Source organism: Capra hircus, chromosome 13 (assembly GCF_001704415.2).
Source record: "Capra hircus breed San Clemente chromosome 13, ASM170441v1, whole genome shotgun sequence".
In the NCBI taxonomy this organism is placed as follows: Eukaryota; Metazoa; Chordata; class Mammalia; order Artiodactyla; family Bovidae; genus Capra; species Capra hircus.
The window spans coordinates 61,523,664-61,542,180 of record NC_030820.1 but is presented as its reverse complement, the minus strand read 5'-3'; the positions used below and the strand labels follow the sequence as shown (position 1 = coordinate 61,542,180).

The 18,517-nt window shown below is 43.1% G+C and overlaps 1 protein-coding gene across 4 annotated transcripts in view; it reads right to left on the bottom strand.

Moving 5' to 3' along the window:
• MAPRE1 (microtubule associated protein RP/EB family member 1) overlaps positions 320–18,517 on the bottom strand; it is a 33,404-nt gene continuing 15,206 nt past the window's right edge. For 3 of the 4 annotated variants that reach the window (XM_018057714.1, XM_018057715.1, XM_018057716.1), the window contains 5 exons: positions 17,755–17,900; positions 15,865–16,072; positions 13,222–13,343; positions 8,230–8,382; positions 320–6,174 (listed from right to left, as the gene is read on the bottom strand). In XM_018057714.1, the coding sequence (XP_017913203.1) occupies positions 6,118–6,174; positions 8,230–8,382; positions 13,222–13,343; positions 15,865–16,072; positions 17,755–17,900 (686 nt within the window). In that variant the 3' untranslated portion in view covers positions 320–6,117. The remainder of the gene's footprint in view (positions 6,175–8,229; positions 8,383–13,221; positions 13,344–15,864; positions 16,073–17,754; positions 17,901–18,517) is intronic. The other variant, XM_018057713.1, reaches the window with a different exon arrangement.

Below are 18,517 nucleotides of genomic sequence, written 5' to 3'. Positions count from 1 at the left end.
TTTTCCTTTCCAAAATCAAATAAACAAGACAGAAGCCAGTGACCACTGAGAACTGCAGGGGACCCAGAGGATTAATGAATGTTAAGATTACACCTTCAGTTGAGACCAACTCCTCAGCTCACATGGCACTTAAAACAATGCTCTTCCCACCACACCCCACCGCCAGAGAGAATTCCCAGTTCAGATACCAAAGATTTCAAATTACCACGCGTGATTCAAGAAAACAGTAGCTTCTTGGGGTGGTTTAGTACCTACTTACCCACTTCCTCCCAAAAAAGAATGGAAAACAGAAATTAAGTCAAGAGAGCTACAGATGCTCGGGGAATTTTTTTTAAAATAACTTTATTTCATTCAACATAATTGTTTCTTCTCTCCGCTTTTAAAATTAGTAGGGAGGGAGGGGCACACACAGGGGCAAGTTGGGATTCGCCTACAGCTACCTGTAAAAAAAAGTTTATTCCATTCTTCTCGGTAGCATTTAAATTTCAAAGTAAAAACAGCAGTCATATATAATTACACATATTTAACTCACATTATTTTGTAGAAAAACACATAAAATACAAAAAAAAAAAAAGGCAATATCTGGTGAGAAACCTTTAGAATGCAAAAAACCCAGACAACCTTGAGGTACACTGGATCTTAAAATCATTAGAACTACTCCAAAATATATAAATGAGCCTGATCAGGAGAAATATAAAATAAGAATGTGACAAAGTAACTGTGAAGCAAGCAAGAGAGGAAAGAAATCTGAAGGTCACTCAAGATTAGACAAGGACAAACCATGACGGATCTGGTGGGAGCAATACATTTCGATTCCTGCACTAAATGGCAGGCCAGGAACGGCTACATTAGCAAAGCTCTCCCTGCAGCTTCCAGCCTATGGGGGGAGGGTAGGGGCAGGAGAGAGCCAAACTCACGTGTTGAGCCACTTTTTATTTCACCTGTCAACATCTCTTCTTTCAGGGTCAAAAACTTTTATTGAAACACAAAAGGATGTACACTTTACAAACCATTTCACTGTCATTGCGAGTTTTTTCAAATTTTCACACACAAAATGTCATTGATGCTGAAAAACACTGTGCTTTTTTTTGAACCAAAATTGTTTTAACTGATGAAACCTGGCCTCCAGAAGCAACAGTTGCTGGAACTGGGCACTCTCCCACTCTTTCTGGCTCCGGTATCCTGCTGGCTTTTACAGATCTAAGTAATTTTTCCTGGCTCAGAGGGGATCCCAGGGAAACCATCCTCACTCATCTCCTAACTGAGGCAAAGAAAAGCTCTGCAGACCAGGGATGCAGGGCCTGGAGGAGGACACTGGTCTCAACTCCTGGCCCTTGGCCTCCTGATCACAGCACTTCTTCGTTCCTCTTGATAATGGTCAGAAAAGGGCTCCAGTCACATATTCCCTTTATATATTCAGTCCACCCACTTGCATGCTTGAGCCTGGCTTAATTTTATAAAAGTCTACACTGCAGTTTGTGGATCATCCATGAAGGTTGTCTTAGAAACCCATCTTTGTCCCTGCTGGAAACTAGTAACAGCCATAAAGACAGCTTTGTTAAGACCTACCCTGGTGGAATGACCCTCACTACTGGCTTCCCAAATCTCATTCTCCCACGAGAAGTGAAAATTAAAGACATCAGCAAATACAGTAAATTGTTCTTTCTCCTCTTCTTCATACCTGCATCCAGCCTATCCTCACCAATTCCTACAGACTGTGAAAAATATTCAGTCATCCAGGAAGAAGGGAAAAATTTTTTTTGAATTTTTAAGTTAAGACATCTTACAGAATTTCAAACTGCTAACAGATCACTCTGTAATTCTAAGTCTCTCAGCACCATTTATGAAGTGCTAGGCTTTGATGGCTAACTTGCTTTTCTCTCCCTATCATCACAGGATAAAGATCTGCCTCTTTTTTTCTCATCCTACCCCCAGAAACATGTTCGTGAAGGCTACGTTCATTTTACACTTCAGAACCTCGGAGCCTCCAATTCAAAAGAAATATAGGTTATTTTAATTTTTTAAATTTCTATATGTATATATACAGAGTCCTGGAATACGGGGCCCAGAATTCCAACTCTAAGGTTAGACCTGCTTATCTAGATAATGAAATTAGTGAAGCAACTTGACCACAACCTCAACAGAAAGCTGTGCGCTAGGCTAAGGTAACACTGCTTTCCAACTCAGATTAAGCTAAAAAGGAAACACCTTCACAAGTTATAGCTGCTTAACAATCTGGCTGAAGGCATGTGTGGTAATGGTCAAGTTCAGTGTAAAAGCATAGAATTCTTCTTCGGGCTTTTCTTCAGAAAAGGACTCTGCATACTCAAGCCTCACACGTGAAAACTGAGAAAAAAGTAGCAAGTGTCAGAAATAAACATGAACTCACCAGGTTTTAAAACTTTGTACCTGGAACGTATGAATTCAAAACTACAGTATAAGCCTGATTTTAAATCAATGGCAACAGTGCCAGACCAGCAAAATGACTGGTGATTCAGGAACACTGACCACAGACAGGCTCAGGTTCAGCTTGGCTCAAAGCAATCACTTCCACTCTGCTGACAGCAGTCAGATCTGGGTCACCCACATACTAGCAAGCTAATCTGATCAAGCTGATCAGGCCTAACGCTGAGGTTTTGTTTGTAGACTCTGCTGAACAATGGTAACCATCATAAGAAGAGTTCTTCATACCAAGTCTCATAAACAATCCTTAAAGAAAAATTTCCCTAGACTTATCTTGGTTATACCAAAAGGAAACTGCTTCCTTTCCAACACCTTATTATATCCTGAAGAAAACACTTATCTTTAAATCAATGAATCTGAATTACTGAATCACCAAATCTTCATTCAAAAGAAAAAGGTAAAAGGTGTGTTTAGATCATGATTTCACTTGGGGGAAAAAAAGGGATGAAAATGATAGTCTCAAAAGAAAGGAGCTGCACTCCTCAATCGTCCAAGCTGGGAAAAAAAAAAAAATTAGAACTTGTTACTTACAATTTTACAATATACTCAAAGCCTATCTGAAGAATTGCCTGCCTGAATTATCAGGATTCAAAACCCCTGGCCTAAGCTTTTCTGATTCATAAACTTCAAACTGGGTCTGAAGAACCAAGCAGTGCTTTCTAACACTGTGGTTACCTTTTCTGGTTCTCAGCTTATTCTGATGTCAACAAGCACCAGGTGAGGGAGGCAGTGCAGTCACCACTGTCATCCTTGTTTTGCAAGTCAGAACAAGCAATCAATTATTAATAACTAAAAGTCACAAAGCTAGGAGCAATCTACAAGGACTCTAACCTGATACACCCCTGCCAGTTACATTTGAGCTGGCAGAGATAAATGCTATGACCAAAATTAGCTCTGAAGACTACATTAAACCAGGTCATCTGAAGCACATAATAAAATGCAGATTTCTAATCACCTAACTCAGAATTTCTGCCAATTGGACTTCAGAAACTTTATGTCAATCAAGTTCCACAGGTGATTCTGAAACCCATCAGTCTGAGGACCACCAGCATGAGTGAATCCTAAATCCAAATCCAGCCATCTGTTTACCTATCCTGCATACAACACAGGCCTTGCCAAGCAAACCAAGCAGCTTATTCAAGATCACAGCACCCATGACCTAACCTAAATGAGACCCACTTAAATACTACGTGCCTCAGCCTAAATAGCCAGGCCAATGGACTTACTAGCTCAGAAGTACATACAGTACCAGCTTCACTCTTTCCAAGGTAACTTCTCAGCTGACAATACTTAACATTTTATTCACAAACTCCATGCACTCCTGGATGTATCTTCTTATAGATTATCAACACACATGGTATCCAATTCCTTCTGAAGGTGTAACATTTCAGTGAAGGCATCATACTGCTAACTTCTAGAGGAAGTATGGAAGTAATCCTAGCGAAAGTCATGAAGTTTGGTTTACAAATCATCCCTAACTGTGGTCAGTACCATAAAGATCATACTGAAAACTACCTTCTGCCCATTTAACTTTATTTCATACTGAAAATAGCAGCACATCACCTTCTGAACTCATTTGTTAGAGTATAGAATTTTTAAAGATGATTTCGGATTGTTACAGATTGGCTGTGTTTACTGACTTTGAAACACACTTTCAGGGGAAAAAATAAAACAGTACTGCCCCATGGTATCCACCAAGCTCTGTCCTGTAGATTTTCTCTGAAGGAAACAGCCTGAGGAAGCTTCATGGCATTGAGGCCAAGCTCTGCACTTCTGAAAGCCCTCTCACAGCAACATGAAAGTGTGAAAACAGCAGGAGGCTTAGAAGTGTACTGTTTGAATGGAGAAAAAAGAAACAGCCTTAGAAATAACCACATCTGAAAAAAACAGTGAAGGATTCCAAAAGATCAGCCCTAATTTAAGGAAGAAGCATGGCTACCTTATCATTTGAACCTAAAAGAATATACCCAGGGCAAGACAAATTTCAGAAGACATGACACTCTTGAAATACAGAATTTTATTTAGAAACTGTTTAAAAATAGAAAAAAAAAAACCCTGTCAAGAAAGACCAGGTGGAAAATGGGTTTCCAACAAAATGGAATTTTAGGGCAACAAAAGTCTAAAAGGCCACAAAAGAGAAATAGCACCACTGTTATTTGAACAATGGCTAGTTACTTGCATTTTTTGGCATTGTTAATCACTGAATCTGGGTTTTCCTCTGAATTCCACACAGAGCATGCACTACACAACAATTTTATCATCAAATACCTGCTTGCTACACACATTTCAGGACAAGCTACCACCAGAAACAAATCAATACACATACATCAGGGGCTGAACAGTCTCAGCAGTGGGGGACACACACGTCGCAGAATTCTGCCAAACAAAGGAACTGAGTCGGCTGTGAGCAAAGCAAATGAGGGGGTTAAGGAATGAAATATTTTAAATATTAATAATTAATTCAGACATGGTACTCTATTTTCTGCAAAAGAAAATTAACATTTAGTAACACGCTAACATTTTTATCTCCAAAGAGATTAGTGCACTGGCAAAGTATTCCGATAACAGTGGAGGGCTGTGGACAGCAGGTACCGAAAACACCCAGCCTTGCAGATCCCAAGGGAGTGGTGGCCTTCACTGATCACTCCCTTTGCCAGAGGTCCAGAAAGAACTTGCAGTATGATCACCTGCCTGCTGAACTTCCACTCTAAGCAGCAAATTTTAAGGAGCCAAAGAGGAGTCCCCGGTGGGCAAGGGGAGCAGAGAAGAGGAACATGTTAAATGTAAACTTAAAAGACAGTAAAACGGGACACAGCCCCCATTCAAATCCCAGAGATGTGGGCAAGTCCCCAAAAGTAGCTGTTAGGTTTAAAAACTGGACACACCTCATTTCAAAAAAAAAAAAAACATGCACAGTACACAGAATTATCAGGGATAACTGGAAAAATCACCAGAGAAATGCTCAATGAAAATCAAGCTCTTTGACTCAGACGTCTCAGGCCTGAAACACACCCTCTATTCATCCAGGCAACAATGCCTCTTGCTTCTTAGCAGGCATGCTACTGGTCAAGGACATCAAAATGGCTTACAAAATAACTTTTCAAATTTTGCTTTTGGGCCAACATCTGGGCTTATGAGGATCAAGCAGTCCTGCGAAGGCTGGGAACAGCAGGTCCCAAAGGCTCCAGGTTCCAGCTCTTCCTTCCCAGACGCAATGTCAAACACACATCTTATATTTTGAAATATGGAAGCATCTTTTAAATACTCTTAAGGCATTTATTTATTAAAACGTTCTCTGCCAAGATTTCACATTAACTTAAAATTCAAATCAGTCTTTACATTTCTCTACTGAGGTCTCCACCTTCTCCAGCTATCAGTGCTACCAGCATCCACAAAGTGAGCCCCATGGTCAGCCTCTTTGTTCCCTGGGTGAACCAACTAGATGTTAATACTGCTCTGCTACAAGGTAAACGCTCCTAACTCAAACTTATTGGAAAAGGAGTGAAACTTCTGCAAAGTGCACTTTTAGAAGAGGTACTTTTGCTTATGAAAAGAAACCAGTGAGTCCTCTAAGAATAATAAAAGGGAGTATTTTACAGTTAAGCACATGATTTGGAGTGAAGAATTCAGATGTTGCTCGGCTGGTCCAGGCTATTAATACTCTTCCTGTTCCTCCTGTGGGCCCCCTTCATCAGGTATCACGAAGCCTTCCTGAAATGGGAAGATGGGAGGGGAAAGCCATTAGTCAACGCTGAATGAAAGATCAGTTTCTACTGTGGGTTCCCTTTCCTCATATTTAAAGCCTCTCAAAGTCAATGGTTCCTCCTGTCTCTACCACACACTTGGGGCACTGAAGGGCACAAGACCCAGTGACTGCTTTCCTATTAGTTGGGCAGTGGAGCCACATCGCACAGGACAAAACTGGGCACCAACTCACCCTCACACTGTTCAGGGTGATGGATGTGTCCACTGTCCTGGTGATGGCAATGATGTCAAACATCAAGCTGTCATTAAACCAACTGAACCTCAAAGAAGCTGTTTGAGAAAACAGACCCTCAAAAATCCCCTAAAGTCACCACAATAGTACCAGATCATCTCCTCCAGTAATGTGTCCACACGGCCAGCTTTTCCTTCACGCCTTCTTTTGACTGCACTTAGGAACCTGCATCCCCTTCAGAAGGGGACGACAGAGGGTGAGATGGTCGGATGGCATCACTAACTCAATGGACACGAATCTGAGCCAGCTCCAGGAGATGATGAAAGAGAGGGAAGCCCGGTGTGCTGCAGTCCATGGCGTCGCAAAGAGTCGGACACGACTGAGTGACTGAGCAACAAGAAGGAACCCGCATACCACTGCAGGTGCTGTGGGTGGTCTGCTTACCCACAGCTACCAAGGCTGACCAAACACGAGCCGCATGGGAGACCTCGGATGTGTGGCTCCCACCTCACACTCACCCCAGGCATCTGGCATGAGCTAATGGCTACACCACCATAAAAACTTAAGACTCCCCCTTCACCCACCATCTTTTTTTTTAAACTAAACCTCTATGGCTAAATTTACTTAACATATGACTCCACTAAAACAATACTCGGACTAAACCCAAAGACACCTGTATCTTCATTAACTTTGGTTTTGTTTTTTTTTTTTTCATTAACTTTGTTTGCATTATCTGGCATACAGCAAGCCTGAAACACAGATTTATTGAACAAATTATCAACTTTTCAGTCATCAGTTTTAACACCCCCAAATTCACTTTAGAGGACAGTGCTAATAACATTAACGTTGCCTTATATTTGTATATGGCTACACACTGTGAGGAGAAGGCAATGGCACCCCACTCCAGTACTCTTGCCTGGAAAATCCCATGGACGGAGGAGCCTGGTAGGCTGCAGTCCATGGGGTCACTAAGAGTCAGACACGACTGAGCGACTTCACTTTCACTTTTCACTTTCATGCATTGGAGAAGGAAATGGCAACCCACTCCAGTGTTCTTGCCTGGAGAATCCCAGGGACAGAGGAGCCTAGTGGACTGCCGTCTATGGGGTCGCACAGAGTCAGACACGACTGAAGCAACTTAGCTGCAGTAGCAGCACACACTGTGAAACACTTAAGACAAGACACATACTATAGCTTGATCCTCAAGACACTGCTGGGCATGGCAGAAGAATTATTAATAATTATAGCCATGAAACAGTGGACAGAGCAAAATGTCAAATCCTAAATCCTAAATGAGTTTTCCCTATTCGGCTGCAGAATACACAAGACTCCCAAGAGACGGGACCACAAGACAGTGTGGAGAAATGGGAACCGGGCACACTCCAGTGTGGGAGGAAAAAGGCGCCTCTCATAGCTGTGGGCAGCAGACATCACAGGGCCATGCGCCTGACTCTCCAGGGCACACCTGGGGCCATATGAAAAAGAAGCAGCACTCAGACCGAGGGGTCCAAGCTGAGCGGGGTGGAGTGGGGATGGCAGGATTAAGAGCACCTGGTAGCACTCGTGACCTACCAGTGGCCACAAGCTACAGAAGCAGGGCAGCCAGCCACCTCACTGTCCCGTGCCAGCCTCAAAGGCTTCAGACCTCAAGGCAGAGGCTGAAGTGGCCCCCTCTGGCTGACTCTGAGGGTCAACGATGAAGTCTTTAAATGAATGCTACGCTGAAACACACCAAGCATCAGTACTGAGCTTGCCAAGAATCACCCGATACAATGTACTTTCTCTTAGGTGGCAAAATGGCAAGAAAACATCCCCAAGTCAGCACGTACGTCTGTGGCGTAGAGAATGTCCACAATCCTCTGCAGCACAGGGTTGTTCTCCCCCTCGTTCTCCTGGCAAATCAACTCGATGTTCCTCAGCTTTCCAAAATAGAAGTCTCTCTCCTTCTCCAAGTCTTCCACAGTAAGCTTCAATACATTGACCTGCACAAAATATTAGAAAGGGTGAGACATCTAGAATTCATACACCAACAACACATCAGATTAAACCTCCAACCCAAAAGGAGATTGGTCTCTCATCAAATTCTCTAACAAGGACAAAACTCCCATTTTAATTTGATGTCAATTTTCTTCAGCCCCAGATCAACAGCATGGGCTTATTCATGGCACTCTGACTATAACGATTCCCGCAAAAGGACAGGCTACATGAGGAAACGTGCAGGTACTTCTCAGAGACTAAGACAAGATCAAAGAGAAAAAGGCATGGCTGCTGAGACAAATACAGAAACAGAATCCACATCCCGGCCCAGCAGAGTGGCTGCCAATTATACACTGAGTCCACACCAGGACCCTGGTCAGTGACGTCCAGGTCCTTCTGCAAGCTAAAGTCAACGGTAAGCCAGGGTCTGGTCCAAGGGAGCAGGGCAGAAATGATGAGCAGGAGGGCAAGCCTAGTTAGAGACAACTATGCTGACCAAAGATGGCTAGCACTGAGGCGGGCCTGGGCACAGAGACTCAACGGTTATTTCTCCCCAATATGTTGGGCCAAGGTATGATCCACGACTCAAAAGAAAAGCATCCTCTGATGAGAGGGTCCCTGCGTCACTCTCTCCCCCAAGACAGTCTCAGAAGGGAGAGATAAGAGCAGAGGAACGGGGCACACCCTACCATATTCCACCCCTAGCTCCCTGAGCACAGCGCCAGCTCACCACTCAGGCCACAGGATCTTCCAGGAGCCCCACTGAGGGACTCTAATTTCCACAAAGAAAATCTCAGTGAATGGGTCAGGATTCTGTTCAGCCAAGAGTAATAAAAGTCATAACTTTTATTATGTTATCATAACATAATAACAATAACAATACCATAACAACTCTCACAGTCCAGTGAGTCTTCATTCCAGAATATCAACTGTGACTCTCACTGAATGCAAACTACATGGCAAATGGTACAATATAGTATCTTCACAGGCCTTACAGGCTAGGGGCCCATGGAAAGCCCAGCCAGGGAATCAAAGGTGCAGCTGCTGAGAACAACGTGGGTAGTGGAATTCTGAGAGCCAGAAGCACTACAGGAATCTAGTCCACCTTCTGAACGTCTAGTTACTAAAACAGCTCATCCAGCTTCCCCACAGCCTGATGAAGGAGCCAGGCTCAACCAGAGGGATCAAGTCCTGCCCCCTCACAACCTGCAGTTGAGAGGCATCAGAGATGAGGAGCAGGTGACTGGAACCACCAGGACCATTCTGTTAAAGACTTAATTTCAATGTTTGCCATCAAAGCCCTCAACAGACTGATTCAGAATCAAGGCTCTAGAAACAAGGTTCTAGACACTCACTATTCCTTTAGCAACCACTGGAATGACTTTTAAAAATAACTGAGGGGCCTCCCCGCTGGCTCAGCAGTAAAGAATCACCTGCCAATGCAAGAGACACAGGTTCGATCCCTGATCCAGGAAGATCCTACATCCCGCAGAGCAACTAAGCCTGTGCTCTGCAGCAGGAGAAGCCGCTGCACTGAGAAGCCCATGTGCCCAACAAGAGCAGCCCTCACTCCCTGAAACTAGCGAGAAGGCCACGAAGCAGCACAGACCCAGCAAAGCCAGAAACAAACAAATAATTTAAAGATAAACAAATGAAAGTGACTGAAAGTTTCAGTAAAGTACTAACACCACCTGGTCACTTGCAAAACAAAGTAATCCATCTGCCTCCACTCTCCCCACCCCTGCTTTAAACGCTGTTTGCAGCCTTTCCTTAAACCATCAGTTACTCCCAAAGCGGAGAGGGAGAAGGGGACTAAAGGATCAGAGGGGACTATCCGCAGCAGTGAAAAGCTGCTTGGATCTCCGGCCCAAGGTCCACGAGCGAGAGAAGAGGCCCGTAATCACATGAGAAGGACAGGGAAGCACTTACCACGGCACGGCAGCCTGGAGCCCGCTTGTACACACACGTTACACCAGTGCCTCCCTCATAAGCCCCCTGAAACCTTCTCCCACCTATACATCATCCAGGGCACCAGAAGCCAGCCCGACAGGCCCCACCCACAAGGCCAAGGCAGCAGCCCTCCCTGACATCCCTCAATAACCATGAACTCACAAGCAACAATCAACAAGCATACAATTCTCTTACAGCAAAGAAATAGCTGGAAACTAAGAAGCCCAAGGAGAACGTTTTAGACCTGGCACTGGCCAATATGGTAGCTATGAGCCACAGGCGGTGTTCTGCGCACTTGAAATGTAGCCAGTGCAATTGAGACAGGCTATAACTATCAAATACACACTGTATTTCAAAGACCCGGTACAGTGTTCAAATGTAAAACATCTCACTGATAATTATTTGTAATGATTATGTCAGAATGCTAATACTTTAAGTATGTTGAGTAATGTGTTATTAGAATTAACCTGTTTCTTATTACTTTTTTCAGTGTGACTACCAGAAAACTTTCAGCTCTATATAGGTGTGTCTCACAATTCCGGTTTACAGTCTATTTCTATGAATAGTGTTGCTTTGGACTAGAATCAAATAACAGTACACTTCTCCCGAATGACGTAAGAAGGTGGAATCGGGCTTCCCTGCTGGTCCAGTGGTTAGGGGTCCACTAACAGTCCCCTTGCAGTGCAGGGGACACCAGTTCAATCCCTGGTCCGGGAAGATCCCACACGGCTTGGAGCAACTACACCCATGTGCCACAACCACTAAAGCCTATGTCCTAGAGTCTGCACTCCACAAAAAGAGAAGCCACCTGCAACAAGAAGCCTGTGCACCTCAACTAGAGAACAGCCCCAGCTCTCCGCAACTAGGGAAAACCCACGCACAACAGTGACGATCCAGTGCGGTCAAAAATAAAAATGATTACGTTTAAGAAAACAAATATGGAATCCCTGAAGCTCTCCCAAGGCTATGAACACCAAAAGGTAATTTGTGTAGAACACACTGCCCACCAAGCCCATGAGGCTCCACTTTTCATGACCGATATGGTCATGTCCCCCGGACCTCCATCCCTTCACCAAGTGCACCGCTTTAAATACTCTCAGGGTCAGAGAGATCACGTACATGAGCCATGGGATTCAGTAACAGGTGTGCACAGGACTTTGACAACCTGCAAAGAACCTAACATCCTTCACGTTGTAAATAGTAATGATAAAAATCAGAGCCCTGTGCTGGCCACACACGTTATTTCTGAGGCAGGGCTGGACAGGCTGGGTGTGAGCTGCACTGCTGTCCTGCCCTGGAACCCCTCAGAGCTGCTGCAAAAGTGAAAGCAAAATGCTTAGCACAGCACTGGCACTTGCACTCTAAAAATTCTGGTTTTGTTTTTGCTGTTAACAGTTTTGTATTTCACCAAAAAGAATCTGACTCCTGTGAACTTTGAAAACATATTTCAAAACCTTTTTTACTCTATCAAGACCACAGACAAAAACCATAATAATCACAACTGTCTTTCATCCACCCCCACGCACCCCATTTATCCCAAATCCTTCCAGACACTTGGCAAAACATCAGCTTGTGAAATCCATCCAACCACCGAAAGTAAAGTACTGGCCCCGCTGCATATGAGGCAGTGAGTTCACAGGTTAACTGACCCGCCCCAAGTTAGAAGTGGCAAAGCCAGGACCTGCCACAAATCTACACCACCCCCCAAATCTGGTGCTCCCTCACCCAGAACACCAACTGGGCAGCGGTCCCATGGAATCCATTGCATCTTCTGGAGACTGTGAGGCCCACGCTACGCTGGCCGCCAAGTCTCAGTACTGACACCTCTTTACTCTATTTCTGAGACCACTTTCTGTGTACACCTGTGCCTGGAAACCAGGAGTTCCAGGGACACCTCCTCATCCTCCAGGACTTCTACACTCACAGCCACAGTGCCCACAGGGTGCTTGCGGCCACCACAACAATGGGGATGCTGACCCAGTCACCTCCACCCTCCCGAGGTGCCTACACCATGGGGCACACACAAATCAAGAATGAAAAAAAAAAAAACAATAAATGTGATCTTGGGGGCAGGCTTTTATGTCCTGATTTCCTCAGAGTATGGTCTGGGTCACAAAACGTTCTGGATTAAAGTGAGGCTATTTTCCCCAAGCTTTAGGACTTGGCTTTCAGGAAAATGAAAAGGTTCATTCCTAAATTCACAGGAATTACAGAGCATCCTTGATTTTTAAATCTGGAATTAATTACGAGGAACATCCAAAAGCAAACAAAACAACTATAAGAATTAGTGAGAAAATGGCTAAAAATCTAAAATTTGTTCTGATCTATAGAGACCTCTACCAATATCTTCAGATACTTAACTGGTTCAGAAGAAGACGTTTCAAATCATCTACCTATTAAGAAGAGAAAAGCCATAGGCTTTGCACATCAGCGGCACTCTCCACTCGATTCTCCAGTGACCCAGGATGTCAGCTGGGACACTACAGAATACTTTTTTTAAATTATTATTTAGAAAGGAGCTCTCCATTATCTCCTGTTAGAGCCAAAATTCAAGAGACAATCTCTGAATCCCAGGAACCCTGACAGTGTTTCAGGGACTTTCAACAGGGTTCTACCTTATGTGTGCATTTCCAAACAGATACTGGTTTCTAATAGAAACAATCGAGCTTAGAAACAGCTGCCCACCTGCGTCTTCCATCTTCATGTCCACGCTCACAGTCCCCACACAGGTCCCAAAGCCCTGACACGTCACGAGGACTGCTGTGATACGAGGACTGCTGTGATGCGCAGACAAGGCAGGTCTTCCCACAAGAACACAGACAAAGCGACCCAGTCAGGGCAGCAAGCGCCCCTTCCCCCAAAGGGCTCCTGTTGTGGACACAGGAGATGCCTACCTGCTGCATCAATTCAGCTGCCTCGTCATCTCCATTCCCTACACCAGGATTCTTCCGCACCACACCCGGGCCAGCCTTAGGGGTTGCAGTAGTTCTGTGTGTTGCAATGGGCCTCTGTGGAGCTGAGAGAGGAACAAAGTTGGCTTTTTTTTTTAAGAGAAGAAATTTCAAGACAAAAAGAACCCACCAGACAACAAGAGAAGGTTGTGACCAACTGCTCTCCACAGCTATGCAGTGAAGAGACCCACCGCAGAGAGCCCAGCATGCAAGATTACACCCCATGATCACCCAAAGTGGTTCTGCATTCTGGCAGCACAGAAGTACCAATTTTAGCCATGATCTTTCGGGCTGGCAATAAGTCTTTTGGTGTGGTCTTTTTTCCGCTGGGGTGGACGGGACTATCATCTGAAAGAGGCAAAGTCAACCTGGTACAAACAGATGAACTACCTGAACCCAGCTCCAACTAAATGCACAGACAGGCAGCTTCATGGAGCAAAGGGAAAGAGCTCACAGCCCCAGCTCTGGGGCACCCATGACACCCTATCTGGAAAGCAAGGTGTCTCCCAACTCACACTCCTTGGATTAGGAAGATAAGCGAGCGGGTAGAGACTGCTCTGACCACTAACGGCTTCAAAACCCCTTCCTGTTTGCTTTTAAGAAGGTGTTCAGAGGGTCAGGAGAGAAGAGCAGCACGCTGACTAGGATGGGCAGACTTCTCTCAGTAAGAATGACCAAAGCAAAGACAAGGGGAAAAACAGCAGAGGGGCCAATCTATTGATAAGTTAAAATGATAAAGAATAATCAGGAATGGGCTACCTCAAGGCAAATTTACCATTCATGACTTTAGTTTTCATTCAGCGAGTATTCTGCCAAGTTTATATATTATGCCAGGCTTAGAAATATCTCATCTTCCTAACACTCCAAACTATTCAACAACCATATGACCTTAAGGCCACCCAGAGTAACAGGCATTTCCACTGGAGGATCTCTAGCATACGTTTAAACTGAAGACTAAATACTTAATCCAAGTCTCCATATGCCTGTTAGCAGCACCTGAAATATGAAATGCACAGGGTTATCTATGCAATTCCCCATTCTAAGAAGCTGAAGAATCAAAGTAGTCAATATCTGAAGAAATCTGGACCCTCATATACTCTGCTTGGGAAAATAAATGGTTCAGCCACTTTGGAAAACAGTCAGGTAGTTCTGTCAAAAGTTAAACACAGAGTTATCACATGACCCAAAAATTCTGCTCCAAGAGTATGTACTCTTGGATACACACCCAAGAGAAATGAAAACATATGCCCACACAGAAACTTGCTATGAATGGTCATAGCAGCCATTCATAATAGCTTAAAAATGCAAAGAACTCAAATCACCATCAACTGACGAATAAATAAAATGTGCTACAGCCACACAACTGAATATTATTTAACCATAAAAAGGAGTCCTGATACATGATACAACATGGATGAACCTTGAAAACATTATGCTAAATGAAAGAAGTCAGACATAAAAGGCCACATATTCTGTAATTTCATTCAGAAATATTCAGAATAGGTAAATCCACAGAGGATCAGTAGTTGCCCAGGAATATCAAGGAGGGAGGAGTTTTGGGGAGAAATGGGAAGTGACTGCTACCGGGAGCACATGAGGTTTCTTTTGGGGGGTAATGATAATGTTCTAAAACTGACTATGGTAAGAGGATAACATTACCTATGTATGTACTAAAAACCATTCAACTGTACACTTGAATACTTTAAATGCATGAACTGTATGCTAAGTCAATCAAGAGCTCAAAAAAGCTATAAAAATTACAAAGCACTCAACATCCCTCTCTACCTACTAGATAGATCAGCCCCTCTCTCAAGGTACTATACAACTTTAATTAATGTTTTTGCCACCTTCTGGGGAGGAGGAGTTGGCATCTATAGAACACCCACCGCTCCACAAGGTACACACGTTCTGTGAGTGTATCACTACAAACACATTTGGGAAAACCCACTAGGCCGGGACTTCAAGATATAGTCTCTTATAAACAGCCTCCCCCTGCCTCCTAGATTCTGCTGGCATCATAGAACTTAGCAGCTGAGGTTCTAGGGAGGCCAGGGAAAGCACAGGTAGCTGGTCTGCAGACAGAAGGATAACGCAGAACCAAGAACAGCCCCCAAGGGACCTGGAAAGCTCTTTCAGTTTCTGAGAGTCCAGGTCCGGTTGCAAATTCCAGTTCCAGGGCTCTAAGATGAACCGTACTTGTGTTCCAACTAACTCTCCTTTACGTGAGCTAACCTGAAGGATTTCTATTCCATACAACCAACGAGTGTTGGCAAAACTGCAAACAGTAACTCTTTCAGGCTTCAGGAACAGCCCTCTGGGGCCAGTACTGCAATTCCCCTCTCACAGAGGAGGAAACAGGGCAGAGGTGAAGCACTCATAGAGGCTCCAGAGACCTAAGAACAAACGCAGGGCCCTGAGGTCGCTCCTGCCATGAGGCCAGGATTATGCTACTTCAGATCCTTAAGCCTACCCAAACACTGCTGGGTGACTGCTGAATGAATGAATGAATACCTAGACTACCATTATTTGGAAATGGCATTATTTGTGTGTGTGTTGTGGGGGAGGGGGAGTTGGTTTGTTTTTTACCTGCACTGCTAGAGCTGAGAGGTTTCTTCGGTTTGTTCAGAGCGGGAGCAACAAGGGAGGGGGCCACTGCAGTTTCTTGACCTTGTCTGGCAGCTACAGGGTCATACTCTTTTCCATCATAGTTTGCATCAAAAAACTTCTTGAACCACTGAACGAATTCAAAATTGTCCTGAAACTTTCCTTTTACTAATTTGTCCACAGGAATTATCTGCAGAAAAATATACGATTCTTTAGTTCAAAGCAAGAGGTTTCTGGAAAGCATCAAAGGTGTTCACATTCATCAAAATCAGTATAAAGCTCTGCTAAAAGGAGACAAAGAGGCAAGAACTAAATGTTCAGTAAGTCCCTGGAAGGTTGTAGAGCACGTTTCATTCAATTTACCTTCCACAGAGAACTTAACAGCCGCCAATCCCCACAGTTCAAGTCCATCAAAAGAAATCAGAAATGCAAAAAAAACAAGTTTCATATAGAAGTCACACACACACCTCCAAACACATTTTAAGATATGTCACTTCACTGTAAAAAGTAAACCTCCCACGGAACTTGCATGGCCACAGAGCCTGACACAAGGTACCAAGTCCAGAGCACAAAACAACAAGCATTCACAATGAACTGTGTTAAAAACAAAAATTATCTTAAAAATAGGTCAAGGTACAGAATCAATCCTGGGATAGACTTCTACAAAATGGCATGTTTTTCAAGTAATTACAATTCTATTAAAACATACTTTACAGGACCCGCTAACATTTTCATTGTGTAAGAAAACTATGCTATCAGCTATTACTTTAAATGGTCAGAGCTTAACTATCTTTTAACTCCTCAAGGATTCCAGTTACAATCTGAACTATCCACCCCTCTGAGCAAGCAAACTTTTAAAAATTTCTTGGTATGAAACATCAACAAATAAAGTTAAATCTGGAACTGACTTCAAATAATCCAGGACTACAGGGGGTAGAGTAGAGATATATATGAAATAAGACCATCCCTGAGTTGATAATCACTGAGGTACAAGGGGGATCCCTGCACTATTCTACTTTTATATACTCTAGGAATCTGCCTTATTCAAAAAAATTAATTACATAAAAAGAAAAACTACTGTGTATAATAAGATAAACCTAGTTTAAACCATGCCTGACAACTAAATGATATCCTTACAATACAAACGCACAGTTTATATATTGCAGAGACAAAATGAAATTAAGACTGATTTCAAAGTAAATAAAAAATCAGATACAGAAGCAAGATAACTAGGGGGTGATTACAAGCTTTACTGAAAAATGTCCCCCCCACCCAGAATGGCTTAAAGGATAAGCCCTTTTGATGGGGGGGGGGGGGACTGCTTAATTGTGCAATAACGTATTATCTGCTAAAACAGAGATATTTTTTCCAAAGAAGCCTGGTGGACTGTTTCTTATAGCTTCATGTAACCTTGAGGGCAAGAGGAAACTTTCCAGCACCTACTAGCTATAAAAATATTGTAGTTTATACTTTGGTTTTATACTTCACTGAAAAAGTCAAGTAGATCTAGAATCTTCTCTATTAGAACTACTTATTCTGCCATATGCTATGCTTTACAGAAGCAAATTCAGAGATTTAAAGAATTAGATCTCAGATTAATATATTAAACAGTTTAAAAAAATGGGTACAGATTTACAGACTGATTTTCCAACTTCACGATGAAGAAAGATGATCACATGGGAACGAGGGATAGGACAACAGAGGGACACATTGCTCCCGATAAACCGTTAACTCGAGAAAAGATAACTATACAAACTGGGAAAAGAGAAACAAAACATCCAAAGTCATGGGCCAGCCTTGGTAATTATGGGCAGCCTTGGTAATTATGACGAGTTAAGAAATACCCTAAATGAAAGAATAAAGCTTACTTACTTTGTCAACACCCATTCTCTTAAAACCTGCTTGTAGTATTTTGAAGTTCTGGATGTATTCATGTTCTAGCTTAGCTTGGAATTTCACTTTCTTCAAGGCAATGGAGCCAGGGAACAACATGTCCATAAACTGACAATAGGCAGCCCCTGAATGAGTAAAAGAAGAAGGAAATACACACCAGAACATTAAATGCACTAGCTATAAAAGAGCAGGGTAAAAAGTTAGCAACTCGCTTAACCCACGCACAATTTGAAAAGCTGTGAAAGTGTACCTACAAAATCCCAAAGCGTCATTTCCACTTGACTTTGAAATCAGGAACAGAACTGTGGTTCTACTTAAGTTCCACAACATACTTGCAACCTAAATCCCATGATGAAGAGCACAGGAATGGTCCTATGAAATTTTAAGACTATTCTTTGTAAGAAACAGGCATGACAATAAAATGACAACTGAACGAAAAATGAATGCCAGCAGGAGGAGGAGTTCCCCAATATGGCAAAGATCATCCTCTGATCAAAGATACATCCTCTGACTTAGGTTAAAAACATGTTTTTTCTAAGATGCCTGCCTCCTTGGGCTTTTTACATCTCTAAATAAACTTAATTAACCTATCAGTTTATAAACAAAGTTGAATAGAAGGAATCTTTGAGTTTTTCCATTTAAATTTTTTCCATTTTAAAGGCCACTATAAGAAATTACTGCATATATTTCATCCCATTTGCTCCCCAATTTCATTCCTTCCTCCACTTGTTCATTTTTATCC